This window comes from Lathamus discolor, chromosome 1, assembly GCF_037157495.1.
Source record: "Lathamus discolor isolate bLatDis1 chromosome 1, bLatDis1.hap1, whole genome shotgun sequence".
NCBI lineage: Eukaryota > Metazoa > Chordata > Aves > Psittaciformes > Psittacidae > Lathamus > Lathamus discolor.
In genome coordinates this window covers 36,153,797-36,173,789 of record NC_088884.1, presented here as the reverse complement: position 1 = coordinate 36,173,789, position 19,993 = coordinate 36,153,797, and the positions used below count along the sequence as shown (strand labels likewise).

Below are 19,993 nucleotides of genomic sequence, written 5' to 3'. Positions count from 1 at the left end.
TTTCCTTGTAGAGGCAGCTCTCTGGACCCAGGTCATTAAAACCAGAACAATCCTTCCTTTGAAGCAAAACTCAGTCGACATCAGTAAACAGGGAGCATGATGGTAGCTCCTCATTCTGAAAAGTCTTGTACAAGCCTACTTGTACGCCTATCCAATGTAATTTCCTTTCAACTCCATTGTAACACTGGTGGCAAAGGCACAAGGGACGGCTGTTGCATGCCACCATTGCTGGGTGGATTTCTTCTTTTCATTAGAGTGTCTTTTTTTTCCCACCTTCCTAATCATACTTGGACATTCATGAGGGAGAGCACGCATTTGGGTAACTGGTGAGGAAGCACTGAGCAGGCATGCAGTCTGAGCACAGAGGTGTATCGGAGCTGGGTAGCTACCAAGGAAGTTTTGCTTTGTGGCCCTGTTTTCTTCCCTTTTGTGAATTGCCTTGGGTAAACTCCACTGATCATAGAGCTTTTTATCTTCATTAAAATAGTAATGGACAACAGTATTGGTCAGTATTTACCTTGATAAGAGGCACTGGAACAGGTTGCCCAGGGAAGTTGTGAATGCTCCATCCCCAGCGGTGTTCAAGGCCAGGTTGGACAGAGCCTTGGGTGACATGGTTTAGTGTGAGGTGTCCCTGCTCATGGCAGGGGGCTTGGAAATGGATGATCTTAAGGTCCTTTCCAGCCCTAACTATTCTGTGATCACACAATACAAAATATTGTGTGCCTGTAATACCTGTGAAGCCTTGAAGTTGTCACCAAGAAAGAACAGTGCAGTTGTTAGTCAGCATCACATTCTCCCTCCTCTCACCCCTGGAAAGGTGTAAGGGGACTTCAGTGCATCTATTCGGTCATCTGCTGATGAGCTGCCAACAACTATGTTAATTTTCCTCTGTTGTAATAGGCCGTTTAGGGCCCCAGCCAATGACCAGGGAAGCTGCTGGAAGGAGTCCTGTTGATTTCAGTGGCTATTCAACAGCATGCAGCCATATACGCTGAAAATTAAACATAGCTCCTCCAAACTCACTTCACACAGGCCACTGTCCTCTGTTACTCATAATTATCATTATTATTGTCATTACTGGATCAGAATTAATGCCCATGAGCACAGATGGACAGAGATTTTTATTGAACACAAATTGTGCCATTTAACTGTGACTTGCTCAGAACTTGAAACAAAGCAGAATGGTTCCAGATGCTGTTCTTTTCCCTCTACAGCCACAGCTGCTGATCAGTTTATGGGGTCCGCAGCAAAATCTGAATTTGTTTTAAATGAATTGTAAAATCTGTCCAAAAATTCTTTACATACTGCAACAAGAACATAAAAACCTTAAGCTGACCAGCAGAAACTAGTAAAGCTGCCAAAGGAATGTTAACAAGTTATAGGGATGGGGATATATAGTTTAGACAGGGATCTTTAACACTCAAAACCAAAAATATGACTGCTCTGTAGTTTAAAAAGAACTCTGATTTCATCTTTCATCTTTATAGATAATGGTGGGTTTGTGGGAAAGGAAATTGTTCTGTCAGCTCTGCATGTATCCCATTAACACCTCCTTAACAAAAGGAGCTCAGAATCTATCACCACTTTGATCTCAGTTCTATAAAGCTAATCTTAGCCTTGGTTTTAACATGGACATTTAATTGTGTTTAATCACCTTCTGAGAAAATCAATTTAGTTGACATGATACTGACCAGGACCGGTCGGCAGAGATAAGGAAGAGCTATGTTCCAGCTACTCCATCCTATCGCACACACCTCTAAGCAGGCAGCTAATTAATGTGGTTATCCTCATAACACCCTTGGGAGGAAAGGAAAATGTTACTCTTGGTAATTGGGGATGGTGAACTCAAGAAACAGTAATAAGACTTCCTCAACATCACACAGTAAATCTCTGGCAGTGCATAGAAGGAACATCTTGTTTCAAGCTGGCATCCTCATGCCTAAATCATAGAATCATAGAATGGTTAAGGTTGGAAAGGACCTCTATGCCTAAAATTTAGGACATCTATTATTACCTCACCTGATGCTGATCACAACCTGGTTTGGTAGCCGTCTCTCCTCAAACTGCTAGTATAAACACCACTCAGCTCTGTATTGAACTCTTGTCCTGCAGAGTATAAACTGCACTCCAGTGTTCAATGAACACAAGGTTTTCCACCCAGAGCACAAACATGAATTTCAGGCATATTTTATCATGGAGCTTGCCTGGAAAGCTCTAGGATTGCCTCACGGCACCCTTTGTAATTCATGTCATAACATAGGTCTGCATTATTAACCATAACATTTTATATTTCCAGAGCATCCTCCAACCAGGGATCTCAGTACAGTTCCCATCTATTATTAAAACCTTTCAACTTTTCTGCAAAATTAATCTGACATCATTTAGGAAATGGAAAAACTGGGACATGGAGAGGAAAAAGGCCAAAAATTTAAAACAAAGTTATTTGATATTTCATATTATTTTCCTTTGGAGAAAAAAAAATGGTATGTGTAAAGTTCTCAGACTTGACAAGAGTAATAAAGTTATTCAGCCAGCTGTGACCATCAGAGATGTGCCTAGAGATGACAGTGCCTGATACAGTCTACTGCAGTTCTCAAAACAGCAATGAGAATATTACACATTTCTTGTTTTATTAGCACAGACTGACCGTGCAACTATCTGCGGCATGTTTTGTTCTTACTGTAAAGACCATTATATATGTTTGATTTTCACTATAGACAACAAAGCCTTGTCAAAGATGACTTGCGCTGGTTCTCTGTTCTACACAGAACAGTAGTTCTCTAGCTACGAAGTAGGTTTGCTATGTTTCATTAGCTTCTAGCGCCTCCTTACTCTTGCCGGGAATATTCTGCAATGGACTGAATGGCAGCAAAGAAGAACCAACCTGGATCCGCTTGGATGAGGTTCGTATCTTCAGTGACACACTGCTGTTAAGAGAAAGCTGGATTCACTGGCTAATGCCCTTGGGATACTTCAGCGTGGTTCAGCAGCTCCTCCAGTGAACACTGATCAATGTCTCAGCGACAGGCTGGAGGTTTGGTTGTTTGGGGTTGTAACAAATCCAGACTTTGTGATTTAAGTTTGTGATGTGGAGTGCAATAAAGAATGTGTTATTTAGCAAGCACTCAAAGGTTCATAAGGAAAAGAGAAAGGAAACTAACATTCTGGATGTACAAGCAAGACCAAATAGATGTTTAATATGCTTTCTGTCTTCTAAACTATAAAAAACCCTTGGACGTTCTCTAATAAGCACTCTGGTGTAAGTAAAAAAAGAAATAAATCTGGCTTCGACTTCCTTGCAAACTTCCTGAGCTGCCAAACAGACGAAATGCGGCGGGTGAGTTGTAGCCCTGCAATTACATGCTGCGTTTATGCCACCTACAGGCACTCACTCCAGCTTCCCAGCAGCTCTGCCTGCCAGACTTGCCGTGTGCTTCTTTTGTGGACTGCTGCGAGAAGACTCCATAGCAGTGAGCCCTGACCCATGCAACCATCGTGGTATTAAAAATTAACAGAAGTCTTTAATTAATCTGATCAGCTGAATTTGCCTCCCCACGTCCTTTAGGTACTGAAATTATGGAGTAATGACAATACCGACATCAACTTATCAAGTACCTTTTGCAACAGGTGGCAAGCGTTAGAGCAAACCTAGGACTCACACCCAGCAAGTCTGGGGGTGATACACGGACAAACCTCCCAGCAGCGTGCACTCCTGTGTACAAAATAAGCAATGCAATGAATAATGATGGTGTCGTCACTTCAAGGGATTTAGGCAGTGAGTTTGAAGCACTTTTTTTTTTGAGAAAAAAAAAAAAAACCTTATGTATGCTTTTATGAAGGCAAGCGATGCGATAGAAGTTTTCCAACATAGACATCAGCATCTCCTCACGGACTGTAGTGACAGGAGAAGGGGTAACGGGTTAAAACTGAAACAGGGGAAGTTTAGATTGGATATAAGGAGGAAATTCTTTACTGTGAGGGTGGTGAGGCACTGGAATGGGTTGCCCAGGGAAGTTGTGAATGCTCCATCCCTGGCGGTGTTCAAGGCTGTGTTGGACAGAGCCTTGGGTGACATAGCTTACTGTGCGCCGTCCCTACCGGCCACCACCGCCTCCGGAGGCTGCCCCGTTGCCATGCATGATGACACCGCCCCTTAATTTTCCTCATTGGCTGTTCCTCCCCGATGACGACACTTTTAAGCGCACCTCTCCGTGATTGGCTGAGGATTGAGAGCGGCTCGGGCTTTGATTGGAGGAGGGGGAGAAGAGGGGAGCGGATTGGTTGGGCGCGCGGTGCACTGTGGGGTGGCGGGCTGCGAGGAGAGGGAGGTGCTCATGGCGGCCATTGGTGTACACCTGGGTGCCAGCTCTGCCTGTGCTGCCGTATACAAGGTGAGGGTGCCGGGGGGAGCCGGTGCGTTGGGATCTCTTTTGCTTCTCTGGGGCGCTGCCGCCTCATGGGTGGTGCCTCTGTCCGCAGGATGGCCGCGCCGACGTGGTTGCCAACGACGCCGGGGACAGGGTCACTCCTGCGGTGGTTGCGTTCTCGGAGAGCGAGGAGGTGAGGTCTTCCCTTGTGTGTGGTGGGCTGGGGAGGGAGGCAGGGGCGTGAGCTCGGTGCTGCCCGGTGCTCACCTCTGTTTTCCCTTCTTTTCCGTGCAGGTTGTTGGCTTAGCTGCAAAGCAAAGCAGAATAAGAAATATTTCAAACACTGTTGTGAAAGTGAAGCAGATCCTGGGGCGGAGGTAAGAGAACGGATGTGAAAGGATGTGGCTTTCCCTGTTAAAGCTGGTCTGTGAAATGTAGGCTCAGCACTGGTGTTGAAGGCATCTTATTCTGGTGCACGAGTAATAACAGGAGGGTAAGTTGTATCTTGAAGATTCATTATATTATGAACTTCTTATTCTGTATTTCACTATAAGAGTACAGAGATGTAGGATTTTGTGTCTGAACTTGCAAAAATCAAATGGTGAAATTTAGTAATGAGTTGCATGTATTCTTTTGATATACACTTAAGTTCCTTAACTAAACCATTTTGTTCTTACTTGCATGATTTCCTGTGGCTAAAACTCACTGCAGTTTTGCTTGCATGAGACTTTGTATTGCTTTTATTGCAACTGTGAAACACACTGATGTAATGCCTGTTGTGATTCTTCAGTTAGTGGAGCTGTGACAGTTTGTGCTCACAGGTACGGCGATACTGGAACTGAACTTGTTGGTTCAGGTCTAACACCAGAAACATGGCAAAACTCAGTGATAACCTGGCTGTGTGTTAGAACCCATTCACAGAAAGGAGTTGAGAAGATGATGTTCATTCTGATGTATTTCTTAGCACTTTCCAGATGTGTAACCTCACACAGGTCATAGATGATTAAGGATGGTCAGTTTATTGCTGTCACGTTATTTCAGTGAAGGCAACAAAAGTGCCACTGAAATCTTTTATAATGATTGTTTGGGATAGCAGCTTAGAACAATGTGTTGGAGTTTGTTTTTCCTTTTCACTATTTTTTCCATCATTGGTTTGGGGAAAGGAATTTAAAAGATACCAGCAGTCAGAACTGTTAGTTTTTCTTCTACGTGAATGTATTCATACACTGGAAATGGGAATTTTGGTTGAAGTAGATCTTCACCTGCTGTAGATGCTACAAGGAACACCAGCAAGATGAATTACCTTTCAGCGTATGATTGATTTTGTTATTTTCAATTTCTTTGGACAGCTCTGGTGATCCACAGGCAGAGAAATACATTGCAGAAAGCAAATGTTCAGTGAGTATGATCTATTTTTTCTGTTTTTTCCAGAATAACTTGTATCATCTAATACTTTTCGTGTTGTTATTCGTGCCATACCACGTTTGTGTTCTGCAGTGAAGTCGATTTTTTGCTACATAGAATGTTTCTCTCTATAAAATAAAGAACTTAACCATGGTCTGAGATCTGCCACTATAACCCAGTCCAACAGAAAAAATATAGCTCTCTCTTTACTCTTCCCAAAAGGGACAATTCTTAATATATCTGGGTAGTAGCATCGTGGTGCTTCCTAGCAGGCAAGTACATCTTGTTCTAAATGTTGGCTTTGTACTGAGCAAACTTAATAAGAAAAGGAAGTCTGGAGTCAAATGCAGTTCATATGAATGGCACTGTCATGTGTGATGGGTAATGCAATTTATTTCATGAATCACTGGTAGCATCTTGGAAGCATTTATTCTGTCATCCTAGAGTTTGAACACAGTATTTACACAGTCCAGTGCTTTTCAGTTTGAACAGAAACTAAATTAAACATTACTTTTTGTTGGAAAGCAGGTTATGTGTCTAACAAAGGTTTGTTGGTTTTGCTTACAGGTAGTTGAGAAGAATGGAAAACTTCAATATGAAATAGATAATAAATTTATTACCCCAGAAGATGTGGCAAAACTAATTTTCAGTAAAATGAAAGGTAAGTATAAGTAAAATCATAACATGTTTTAGTTAAAGCTGTCCTCATATTTTTTAGATGTGGTATACTGTTTCTTTTGCTGTTAATCAATATGTTCTGCCTGTGTTTATAAACAGAAACTGCTCAGTCTGCATTGGGCTCAGATGTGAATGATGTTGTTATCACTGTACCGTTTGATTTTGGAGAGAATCAGAAGAATGCCCTTGGGTAAGAGGATTAAGATTTTCCTGTTACTTAATATGCCTAAAGCAGACCAGATGGCAGCTCAGCAGCGGGAATTCTCCTGCTGGACTCCCGTCAAAACATTGGGATATTATTTGAATTGGGAAAATTTGAAAACAGGAGATTAAATCCTGACTTTAGAAACTTTTCAAGGAATTCACTGTTGTAACCAAAATGAGATTCTGAGTCAACTGAAGTGAAAGGGAATATTGGTATCATCCAGGATAGAATGTCATTTCAAATATGGATCTTCAGTGTCTCCTGGGATATGCAAATTGTTTCTCAGCTGCCCTCCATAATTCTCCATCCCTTCATAGTAACACCAAACCAAGTGATGTTCCATGGCTATTGAGGACTGTTTTGTCAGAGAGTAGATAACTGAATACACAACTAGTATCCCACTTGGAAGCTCTGTTTGGAAGAAGTTCTGCTGTAAAAGTCCCTCCATATGAAAACATAAGTAGACTTTAAACTGAATAATTGATTGCTTCTGTTTCTTGCTTAACTGTCAGGAGGTACTTAAAATGCATTTGAATTTGGTCATAAAACATTGGTGAGCTGGGAGTTCACAGTATGTATAATGAAACTAATGAAACATCCTGTTGCTTTGGTGTACAAGTTTAAAAATTACTTCAAAATGGAAAAGAAAACTTGCAAGAAAACATGTAAAGAAGATGTTACAGATGAGGTGTGGTGACTTGATCTGGAAGTAAAACCAATTTTCATAGCATGATACCTGTTGGAATAATGTTCCAGGAACTTTTAGAACTACATCTAAGGATAAGTTACCAAGTTTGATTGAGGGTGGGTTTTTTCATCCTGTAGTTGAGCGGGCTTGCTGTTTATATGGGGTATGTAGACTGATATATCAGTGTTTCCTTTGACGATGAGCATGCAGCAGATCCAACTACCTGAAGAACATGGTAGCAACTGAACATCTTGATACCTTTCTTTTCCAGTCACTTAGCTTTGTTAATACCATGCTGTAAATAAGATCTGAATCAGTGACATATGTAGTTCAGATGAAATCGTAATAGCATGCATGACTATAGTGAAATCATTAAAATAAAATGAACTGTTCCCTTATCACAGGGAAGCAGCTGCAGCTGCTGGATTTAATGTTATGAGATTAATTCATGAGCCATCTGCAGCTCTCCTGGCTTATGGAATTGGCCAAGATTCACCCACTGGGAAAAGGTAAAATCCTGGTATTTTACTTCTTAGATTTAAGCTGCTGTACTTAAGTCCTGAGAAGTCTCAAATGAGGGAATGCGGTGCTGCCTTAGCAGTCAACACACAATTAATGATTGGAGGCTTGGTTTTCTCTTCTTTCAGTAAAGCCAGTAACAATTTAGAAGCTGTAAATTCAGAGTGGTTTAAATACCTTTGTTTTGGTTTTTATTTTGACTTTAAAGATTTGTCCCCAGATTCTGTCTTGCTCTTTAATGAGCTGATTGGCTTGAAGAAAAATCAATCCCTTCTTAAACAGATTTGGGCATAGCTGGTTTTTAAGTGAGGGAGATGGGGTCATTTACATACACTAGCAGAACTGAAGCATTCCTGGGTTCAGAGGTTCATTGGGTTTCCCTTATGAATATTTAGATAATTCACATAATTTTCAAATACCAAAGACTGCTGTCAGTTCAAACAGGTGGGTTTTGTCTTGGTATTTTTTTTACCCTTCTCATACAGTTCTTGCCTGTAACCTTGAATGTAACGTTCAATTCTCAATTGTATTACAGGAAAAACGCTGGCTGCTCTCACTGTTCTTCAGGGAACATTGTCAAGTAGTCTGTAGTACTAAGATGCATTAAATACAAATACCCCAAGTCAGAGTCGCTTGACAAAACTGGTTAAAACCTGCAATACGTGATATGTCAGTAATGTTTTTAGACAGTGTATCAAAGTTAATATAATTTTAGATGGCTTATTAATGCTATTTTTTTTTATGGCAGAAATGTGTTGGTTTATAAACTTGGTGGAACATCACTTTCTATCACAGTCATAGAAGTGAACAGTGGGATATATCGTGTGCTTGCTACAAACACAGATGATACCATTGGTGGTGTTTGCTTCACAGAAGCTCTAGCACAACACTTGGCTTCTGAATTTCAGAGGTAGGCACTGAGTACCAAGCATGTTGCTGTTAGTACAGGAACTTCATTATCTGATGCTAGCTTTAAAAAAGGTGGTGTCAGATGTAGCACATTGTCTGCAAATGAAGCAGCTCAAAGATATTAGAGGAACAGTCAATTGTTGGGGGCCAAGGAGGAAGACTGGGAAATACTTGGGTTTGGGCTGATGTTGCCTGAAGTTGATGTTGAACTATAAGGGCTAAGCTCGGAACCACTCTGTTTCAAGTGCTGTATGTGACTACAGGCTGCTTATGTCCTTTCAGTTACAAGCTTTTGGGATGGCAGGCAGTTCACCTGTGTGGGTTTTGTTTGGTTTTCTTGTTGGCCTGAGGGACTGTGAAGGGGCTTGGGTTCTCAGACTGAAGTCTGTGTGGCACATCATCCTGTAATGAACAAATATGAACAGCTGCATTACCATTAACTCCAGTGAACTTGAGGTGGTCAGTTGCATAATTCCACAGAAAGAGACTGTTTGCATGAAACATACTACTTTGTGAGGTGTCTCATTTTTAGTGTTTTATTTCTTCTTATCTGTGGTTAAAATGGGTTAACTTGCAGCCCTTTTCTAGCTTTTCTTTGCCGTTATGGGATTTGTTCAGCTGAGAATCTGTTCAAAAAGACTCAAATCTGTATGAGCAACACTAATGCCCAAGGTCAGGGTGTCTGCACAGTGTTCTTTGGTTGAAATTGAAAGGCATTATTTTTTGTGAGCTTTAAATAGTGGCATTGTAAATAATACTACAGAAAAAGAAGTTCAATAGCTTTAACCTGGTTTTCCTTTCAGAAAGTTAGCCTGATCACAGAAATTCCTGCATTTCTAAACTGATACCTCCTCTTTTTTGTAATCTAGGTCTTGTAAACATGATATTAGAGGAAATCCCAGAGCCATGATGAAGTTAATGAACAGTGCTGATATTGCAAAACACTCTTTGTCAACCCTGGGAAGTGCAAACTGTTTTGTGGATTCATTGTATGATGGATTAGATTTTGATTGTAATGTGTCCAGGTAAAGTGAATTTTGAACCTATTGCCTTAATATAAAATGAATGTTGTGGCTTAACCAGGACGACTATGCTTGAAATCCTTCTAGGTGGTATCTAGTATGTTCAACAGGATTTTGTTTTGGTGACATTAATTTTAGAAATGAGATAGAAGACCAACTTGCTTTCTTTCAGCTTTGTTTCATGTTGATGGTTTTGTAGTAGTTAGGGTAGTCACACTAACAATATTGCCATAACGGTTGAAGTACAAAAAGGCACAAGGAGGCCTTTGGGGTCTGGTTGTTAATGAAAGGGGAAGTAGATACTGTCATTACTCAAGGTAGTTCCACCCCCTGACTGGTTTTGTTATCATAGAATGGTTTGGGTTGGAAAGGACCTTAAGATCATCTGTTTCCAGCCCCCTGCCATGGGCAGGGACGCCTCACACTAGACCTATGTCACACAAGGCTCTGTCAAGCCTGACCTTGAACACTGTTGCTGTTGGGTTTTCCTTAAACAGGGAAGGCTTTTGGACTCCTTAACCTAAGTGAGCTTCAGAGTGACAGGAGTCACAGGTGTCTTGATGTTGCCTCTTTTTGACAGCTCTAGTAAAAGATGTTCTCTGTCTTTTTGCTCATACTGCTGTGTCCTCCTCTGAGCCTCTTCTCTCTTGAGATGATCTCTCATTGAGTGAGATGTTCAGCTAATTTTGATTGCTCTTCCAGCCAGCAGCGGCTTTGGCGAAATAAACCACTGTTCAATTCAGGAAGTGTGCATCCACTGCTGCAGCAGTTGGAGCTGGTAAAATAAGGCATAGTGTATTTGCAAGTGTGAGAAGCAATACTGTGTAACTTGTTTTGGCTCAGTGTTGGATGAGGATGCCAGTCGTGTGGATTGGAATTTGACTGCTATATTCACACAGTGTGAAACTTCCTTGTCAGGCTTGAAAGAGCCTGAAACAAGCACAAATTTGCTTTTCAAGTTGCTTGAGTGCAAATCAGGACATGGCTTGATTTTGCCTCTGGAAATTCAAAAAAGGCATATTTGCATCTTAGTGTCTCCATTTTAAAGGGTACAGAAGTAGTTCCAGGACTGGGTTTTTTTCAGATGTGGATCAAGACAACAATACTGGGTTTTGTCAAGACAACAGTATTGGATTTTCTTCACAGTACACTGAAGAAGAATGAATGTTCCATTAGGTATTAATAGTGGAATCAATAGCACAGATATTTTCACAACAAAAATCATTTTGTAAAGATTAATAATTCAGAAATGGGGATTAAAAAAAAAACCAACAAAACAAAAACACCAACTCTTCAGTACCAGGTATAACTAGAAAACCAAATGGTTTGTGTTGGAAGGGACCTTAAAGATCATCTACTTACAGCCCCCTGCCACAGGCATGGACACCTTCCACTAGAGCAGGTTACTCCAAACCCCATCTAACCTGGCCTTGAACACTGCCAGGGATGGAACATTTACCACTTCTTTGGCCAACTTGTTCCAGTGCCTCACCACTCTCAGTAAAGAACTTCTTCCTTATATCTAATCTGAACTTCCCCTGTTTCAGTTTAAACCCATCACCTCTTGTCCTTTCACTAAAGTCCCTGATGAAGAGATATTCTTTCATTTCAGGTATTTGTCTTTAATGGATGAGAAGACACTGACTGGTTTTATTTTTCTTCATTGTAGGGCCAGGTTTGAACTTATCTGTTCTCCACTTTTTAGTAAATGTGTAGAAGCAATTAAAAAGCTCTTGCAGCAAGTTGGATTTACAGCGGATGATATTAATAAGGTAATAATAGAAATCACTTGGCTGTAGTATGCTTTATAACGCCACAAGAAGAATATTTATGGGGGCCTCTTTTCTTTGCAGAGATTATTTAATTACATGCTTAAGCATTTTTGCTTAGATCCAACAAAGTATATAGACTCAAGATCTTTAGAACTCTTTTCTTTGCTTTGATTATAGGTACCTGAAGTTAAGTACAAGGTAGAGTCAGAGTGATAGAATCAGAGAATGGTTTGGGTTGGAAGGGGCCTTAAAGCTCATCCAGTTCCCAACCCGTGTCGTAGGCAGGGATACCTTCCACTAGAGCAGGTTGCTCCAAGCTCCGTCCAACCTGGCCCTGAACACTGCCAGGGATGGGGCAGCCACAGCTTCTCTGGGCACCCTGTGCCAGTGCCTCAGCACCCTCACAGGAAAGAATTTATGCCAAATATCCAATCTAAATCTACCATCTTTCACTTTAAAGCCATTCCCCCTCGTGTAAAAAGCCTCTCTCTGGATTTCTTGCAGCCCCTTTATGCATTGGAGCTGCTTTAAGGTCTCCACTTAAGGAGCCTTCTTCAGGCTGAAGAAGCCCAACTCTCTCAGCCTGGCTCCAGAGCAGGGCTGCTCCAGCCCTTCACAGAATCACAGAATCCCAAGGGTTGGAAGGGACCTCAAAAGATCATCTAGTCCAACCCCCCTGCAAGAGCAGGGTAACCTACAGTACATCACACAGGAACTTGTCCAGGCGGGCCTTGAATATCTCCAGTGTAGGAGACTCCACAACCCCCCTGGGCAACCTGTTCCAGTGCTCTGTCACTCTTACAGTAAAGAAGTTCTTCCTGATGTTAACGTGGAACTTCCTATGCTCCAGTTTACACCCATTGCCCCTTGTCCTATCACTGGATATCACTGAAAAAAGCCTAGCTCCATCATCCTGACACCTACCCTTTACATATTTGTAAACATTGATGAGGTCACCCCTCAGTCTCCTCTTCTCCAAGCTAGAGACCCAGCTCCCTCAGCCTCTCCTCATAAGGGAGATGTTCCACTCCCTTAATCATCTTTGTGGCTCTGCGCTGGACTCCTTCAAGCAATTCCCTGTCCTTCTTGAACAGAGGGGCCCAGAACTGGACGCAATATTCCAGATGCGGCCTCACCAAGGCTGAGTAGAGGGGGAGGAGAACCTCTCTTGACCTACTAACCACTCCCTTTCTAATGCACCCTAAGATGCCATTTGCCTTCTTGGCCACAAGAGCACATTGCTGGCTCATGGTCATCCTCCTATCCACCAGGACCCCCAGGTCCCTTTCCCGTTCACTGCTTTCCAGCAGGTCAACCCCCAACCTGTACTGGTACATGGGGTTGTTCTTCCCCAGATGCAAGACTCTACACTTGCCCTTGTTAAATTTCATCAAGTTTCTCCCCGCCCAACTCTCCAGCCTGTCCAGGTCTCGCTGAATGGCAGCACAGTCCTCTGGTGTGTCAGCCACTCCTCCCAGTTTTGTGTCATCAGCAAACTTGCTGAGGGTGCACTCAGTTCCCTCATCCAGGTCATTGATGAAAATATTAAACAGCACTGGTCCCAGCACCGACCCCTGAGGAACTCCACTAGTCACAGACCTCCAGCTAGATTCTGCGCCATTGACCACAACTCTCTGCCTTCTTCCTTTCAACCAGTTCTCGATCCACCTCACTACTTGATCGTCAAGCCCACACTTTAGCTTATCTATGAGGATGCTGTGGGAGACAGTATCAAATGCCTTACTGAAATCAAGAAAAACTACATCTACCGCTCTACCATCATCCCTCCACCTAGTCACTTCCTCATAGAAGGCTATAAGGTTGGTCATACATGGCTTCCCCCTCATAAAACCATGTTGGCTGTTCTTAATGACCCCCTCGTCCTTGATATGCCTAGTGATGGAGTCAAGAATAAGTTGTTCCATCACCTTTCCAGGGATGGAGGTAAGGCTGACCGGTCTATAATTACCCGGGTCCTCCTTCTTGCCCTTCTTATAGATTGGTGTGACCTTTGCCATCCGCCAATCCTCAGGCACCTCGCCCGTTTCCCACGACTTACCAAAGATGATGGAGAGTGGCCTAGCAATGACCTCCGCCAGCTCCCTCAGCACCCGTGGGTGCATTCCATCCGGACCCATCGATTTACAGATGTCCAGTTTGCATAGCTGATCCCTAACCCAATCCTCATCTACCAAAGCAAACTTCTCCTTTGTCCTGACTCCTTCTGGGGCTATAGAAATCCGGGGCCCTCAGGGAGAGTCTGCAGGAATAAAGACAGAGGCAAAGAAGGCATTCAGCACCTCTGCCTTCTTTATATCCTCTGTCTCCAGGGCACCCACTTCGTTCAGCTGTGGGCCTATATTGCCTCTTGTGTTAGTTTTATTTGCTATGTATTTGAAGAAGCCCTTTCTATTGTCTTTAACCCAAATAGCAAGATTGAGTTCCAGGGAGGCCTTAGCTGTCCTAATTGCCTCCCTACATCCTCTAACAACTGTCCTATATTCCTCCCAAGCATCTCCACGGCCTCTGGACTCAGTCCAACAGCTCCACATCCTTATGTTGGTGGCCTCAGAGCTGGATGCCTGTAGGAGGAGGCTTGGTGGAGACTATTGCTGCTTACAGCTACCAAGTAGGAAGGTGTGCACAAGACACAAACTGACTTACATGACAGATGGGTGAGTGGCAAGCAGCACAAGTGACAACACGGAAATTTTAGATACCAAGAAAAGAATCTGTAGCGTAAGGGTAATCAGGCACTGAAATAAAGGCCTTCAGAGTGTCTGGAATCTGTATCTGTGGAGGTATGGTCCTGAGCAGGCTCTAGTAACTGCTCTTGGTCTGGACAGAAGGTTGGACTAGATGACTTCTAGAGGTCCCTCCCAGCTTGATGTTATTTTGTGATTAACTCATTAAGTTTTAAAAATGGAGCTTATTTCAGTAAGCTGATGCTTACTGCAAGAAACACTTTTTTTCAAGACACCATTCAGACTTGCAGGCTCTTTCTTTTCATTTCAAATACAGAAGTAACAGAAGTCAGGCAAAGATGGCATCAGTTTTATTTCTAACACCTGCAGATGGTAAAATACCCCAGAGCTGTTTGCATTTCTTTATTGCATGTTATGATCTATCTCTTACCTGTCAGAAGAAAGACTTGAAATGATTAAGGCATGTTTTCCAGGTAGTCCTGTGTGGTGGGTCTGCTCGAATCCCAAAGCTACAGCAGCTGATCAAAGACATTTTCCCAACTGTGGAATTACTGAATTCAATTCCTCCAGATGAAGTTATTCCCATTGGTGCAGCCATAGAGGCAGGAATCTTGCTAGGGAAAGAGAATCCTTTGTTAGAAGAAGAAGCATTTATTGAGTGTTCTGCCAGAGATATTCTTCTTAAGGTAAGGATAAAATGATTTATCATAGAAAGCTTTACTGCTGCAGTGAACATAGAGCACTACTTATGCATGACTGATGTTAGAAGAACAGCATTGTTTTGTTATTGATAATTCTACAGATTTGCTGTAGATCAACAGTGAGTCATAACTTCTGTTTATTGACCGAAAATTGACAGGAAAAGCTGCCTGATTTTAAGGGGAGATAGATTTGAGTCTTTGCTGTGTTGTAATAGCTGGGCTCTTACATTTATTCATGTCAGTTGCATTTCTTTATGTCAATTTTCTTTACTTGCTGTGATGATAAATGTCAGGTTCCTTCTCTCTGCCACATTTCTTCTCTCATGGAGTACCGTTGTAACACCTCCAGCTCAGTCAAGTACTTAGACAAAGGCATGCCTTATCTTTGTTTTCTTTTTAAAGGGAGTGGACGAGGCAGGGGCTGACAAATTCACAGTGCTGTTTCCATCAGGGACACCACTACCAGCTCGAAGGCAGCACACCCTGCATGCTCCTGGAAACAGTTCCTCTGTGTGCCTTGAACTGTACGAGTCACTGGGGAAAAGCCCCATGACTGAAGAAGGTAAATTTGCACAGGTGAGTATATGCACGTTCACATGCACCTCTAGTGTCAACCACTTTGAAATCAAGTAGATCTGAAAAGAACCTGAACCTCACCACATCCCTACCGAAGCCTCTGGTTACAAAATTACAATGAGGCGTGTCTCATTGGAAATGATCTTTAAACATTCTTAGGTAAAGGTGTTATGAAATACTGAAGCTCTTCCCAACAACATTGAAGCTTCCCTTTGGAATTTCTGAATGTCTGACTGTGTTTGATGTTTAGCACCACTGTAGTTAGCTCACCTGGGATGACAGATTGTAACCAGTCATTCCAGTAGCACACGAATCTATAGCATTCTAGAAATACAGCTGCTGGAGGTGATGATTTAGCAGGTGTCTGTACTGCTGGTCACTTCTTGATCCTTCCAATCCAGTCTTGATCTTTCCAGTCTTCCTAGATTGGACAAGATCTTGGTGTTAAAGACCACATTTGATTTTTTTTTTTTTTGCACAGTGGTAAGATGATCAAGTCCTCCCCCAGTATAAAGATAATTACTCAGGAGACAACCTGTTGGGAGAATATGGCTTGTTTGAAATGGTGACAATGGGCTCACCTTGGCTTCAGGACTCGTAAAACACTGAGGAGGGTGCAGATGGGGCTGAAATGGATGGAATACTTGAGAAAATTGTTATTCCACCTCAGTCCTGGCCAAAGATCTTCAAGGGGGTAGGGAAGGATGTTCCCTAATAACTACAGAACTGATCCTCAGTAAAGGAACATGCTCAGCTTGTGATGTAGTCTGTGGGAGTTGCAGGTTGTATTTCCAGTTGTATTCCAGTTATCCTGGTGATAGATTCTGAAAGAAATCCACTGAAACAGTAGCGGAAGTAGCTAAAAATAGAGATTTGCACTACAGGTGAACACAGTCCAGCAGGGTATGCTTTGATGTTGAATTATTAGTATGAGCTGCTAAGTAGAAGGAATTGATTACCTTGGCTATTGTGTGATTTCCATTAAACTGCTGTGCAAGGATTGAATTAAGTTCTAATCAATTTCTTTTTTGGTTTGTTTTTAAATAGATTGTACTCCAGGATTTAGATAAAAAGGAGGATGGCCTACATGACATACTGACTGTCCTCACTATGAAAAGGTACCCCAAACATTTGTTATTCTGCTGCTTAACTTGCTGTTTCACACTTGTGACAAGCAGTCTTTTCTGCTGTTACAGAGTGCTTAATTTTGTGTTGAGATTTCAGGATCTCATTGCTTACAGTGTCCTGTGTCTTTAGCAGGGGTAAATTTTGCAGGTAACTTCTGCACATTCATTGGTGGATTCCTAAATAAATAAAACTTAACACAATTTTAAGGTTGATTTTAGCAGCTTTTGAGGCATGGATCAGTTTAACCGTGCTCGAGAGCAGTAATGATCTCAAATGCCCTGTGGAAGGAGGACAGGTAGTTCTGAATGCCCACATGCTGAGATAAAACTTAAGTAGAATCTGCGTTATTTGTTAATGGATCCACAAAGGATCTCTCATGCAGCACTCATCTGTGATGAGAACCTGTGGCTCTGTCCTCTCATAGGCAGGGTTGTTAAGCATGAGAAACTGCTACAGGAAATCAGGCATCATAAATCTTACTTTTTACAGAATTAGCTGTATATTACAGAGAAAATATAAAGTATTTCATGGTTGGGGGGGGAAATGGGAATAACATTAAAGTTCAGTAAACTTTCTTCAGGCCTTAATGGGAGTGCTTGTACTCATTTGAAATAGTCTAAATAGTTTATAAGGATAGCAGAAGGTGGAGTTTGGAGTACTTAGAGCGTGTTTGCCTTCTGAGGACTGCCTTGAAGTTCATATTGCTTTTCTAAATCACATGAAAGTTGTCTGGATGTTGCTGTAAAAGTAAATCCCTACTTTGTATTTGAGTTCATAACACTTCATTTCCATATGGTAACTATCAGGTGTATTAATGCTCTGTTGATGGACTTCACCTAAAATAGTTATGCAGAGATTTGCACTTAGCATTGGTAAGAATAACATCGTACGGATTACATGTGCAACTGTGTAGTGCAGGAAGCCTGCATTATTTTAAATGGGAGGTGTTAGTGTTTGTTAGTATTTAGGTTTTAGTAATATTTAGTGTTTAATAATGAGGTTTTAGTAATATTTAAATGAAAAAGATAAGAAAGGTTCACTATAACGCATCTAAGTATGATGTGTGATGGCTAGATGAAGTAGGATTCAGTGTTGTCTCTAGTTCTTGAATTTTGAAATGAACATTTTCTCTGTTGAAGTTAATTCTTGGTATGTAAAGACTACTTCTGTATCTTAAAAGTCAAGTTCTGATGCTTTGTGAAGATGTGCTTATCTGTTGGTTGTTGCTACAGTTCTCAAGATGAGTATTTTGAATGATAATATTGCATATTCTATTTACAAACCTTTGCTAAATAAACTTGGTTACAATATTTAAGTGTGTTTCCAAATCTGTCTTCTGTGCAGATGTTGGAACATGCTTTAATGGGGGGCAAGAACTGCACATCTAAGTACTCAATAAACTCAATTCAATTTATTGAAGCACGTTCTTCCCTGAATATTCTGAAAAATAATTGTTCCTTCTTTCTCCTGTATGAAAACTGTTGTTTATCCTCTCTGGAACACACAGTAACATACTATGTGTTGTGTTGGGGTAGACCTAAACGTACCTTTCTCTTTTGTCTAGAGATGGCTCCTTACATGTTACCTGCACGGATCAAGATACTGGAAAGTGTGAAATCATCACTGTTGAAGTGGCATCATAGTCTTTTGGGGAAAGAAATTGATTTTTGTCTTTTGTTGGCTGTTCTGCCAAAGCACTGACCCGAGATGTCATTCACGATTCTTACAGGAATGTAATAAACTGAAACAGTAATTTGCCACAATATCTGGAGAGGAAAGTGTGGTGCAAACCGTTAACCGAGACACATAGCAGTGAGCATTGAATTACAGCACCTGGTTTCAAAAAGGCAGAGGGCAAATCCTTGTGCTTGTTACCAAACCACAGGCAAGTTACATAGTCTAAAGATTATTTTTGTGGACTAATTGGGTCATGTACCCATTGAACCAGAATATCTGTGACTTTAACAGCACAGCATTGAAGCGCTGAGAGCTGGGCTGGCGAGAATCCACCCTAGCTGTACCAAAAGCTACTGAGATCCTGTGTGGTCTTGATGCTGGCCTCTTGAGCGGGATGTGGGGTTTCTGTTTTGTTTGTATTTCTGGAGTTACTGCAAGATGCTTTTGTGGTGTGACCTGGACAATGTATGTAAGGGTTTTATGTGCTTATTTATGTTATTAATAAAATACATTTTCTTACGCAGCTCCTGGCATCCTCCATTCTGTATGGATCTAATCCATATGTTGCATATATTGGTATGGGTATAAGTTGGCAGCTTTTTTAATTTTAGGTAGGAGGGTAATAAAGAGATGGAGCAGGCAAGTGAAGTTACGGGAAGTGAGGATCTCAGCCTAATGTGCAGTTAATGGGCAATAGCTCAGCCCTGAAAGTGGGATGTTAGAAGGGTAGGGGCCTGCACAAGAGTCCAGAGGAGGCCACGAAGATGCTGCGAGGGCTGGAGCAGCTCTGCTATGGAGCCAGGCTGAGAGAGCTGGGCTGGTTCAGCCTGGACAAGAGAAGGCTTCTTGAGAGGAGACCTTAGAGCAGCTCCAGTGCCTAAAGGGGCTCCAGGAAACCTGGAGAGGGGCTTTGGACAAGCGCCTGTAGGGACAGGCCAAGGGGAATGGCTTTAACCTGCCAGAGGGGAGACTGAGATTAGACATTAGGCAGAAGCTCTTCCCTGTGAGGGTGCTGAGGCGCTGGCACAGGGTGCCCAGAGAAGCTGTGGCTGCCCCATCCCTGGCAGTGTTCAAGGCCAGGTTGGACACAGGGGCTTGGAGCAACCTGCTCTGGTGGAAGGTGTTCCTGCCCGTGGCAGGGGGCTGGTGCTTGAAGATCTCTTCCAACCCAAACCAGTCCATGATTCTGTTGTACAAAACTCGGATACATAACAGAGCAAAGGATGCCCATCTGGAGTTGAAGAGACCGCTGTTCAATTACCTGTTTCTCTACAGCCTTCCTAAATTGTCTTGTATTTGCAGAACGTGTATTTCACTATTCCTCAACAGATGCTGCATAGCATAGATCTAACCTTACTGCAGATGCCCGTCCTGCATGTCTTACCAGCCTGGGCACGGAGGTTGAGCTTGTGCGGCTTCCCAAAGCAGAGGAAGTGCCGGGGCGGTCCTGCCTCCTTTCCCCTCCGGCCCTTGCCGCCTGCGGAGTGAGTAACCCGCTCACCCGCTCCGGTGTGCAAACAAAGGGCTCGCACAAACCCACCGGGGCCGCCCGCCGCCCCGCCAGCCCTCACACTTCGGGGCCGCCAAAACCCGTTGCGTGCGCGGGGGGCGGAGCCGCGCAGGCGCGCAGAGGCGCTCT

At 42.5% G+C, this 19,993-nt stretch overlaps 1 protein-coding gene across 1 annotated transcript; it reads left to right on the top strand.

The window, feature by feature from the left end:
* The first annotated feature begins 4,279 nt into the window (after positions 1-4,279).
* HSPA14 (heat shock protein family A (Hsp70) member 14) lies at positions 4,280-18,877 on the top strand. Its single transcript, XM_065667473.1, has 14 exons — positions 4,280-4,394; positions 4,483-4,563; positions 4,665-4,747; positions 5,720-5,768; positions 6,342-6,435; positions 6,552-6,642; positions 7,750-7,854; positions 8,613-8,774; positions 9,643-9,798; positions 11,465-11,567; positions 14,746-14,958; positions 15,376-15,549; positions 16,597-16,667; positions 18,242-18,877. The coding sequence occupies exons 1-14, from the start codon at positions 4,338-4,340 to the stop codon at positions 18,318-18,320; spliced, it is 1,518 nt and encodes a 505-aa protein (XP_065523545.1). The 5' UTR covers positions 4,280-4,337; the 3' UTR covers positions 18,321-18,877.
* Positions 18,878-19,993: the final 1,116 nt, after the last annotated feature.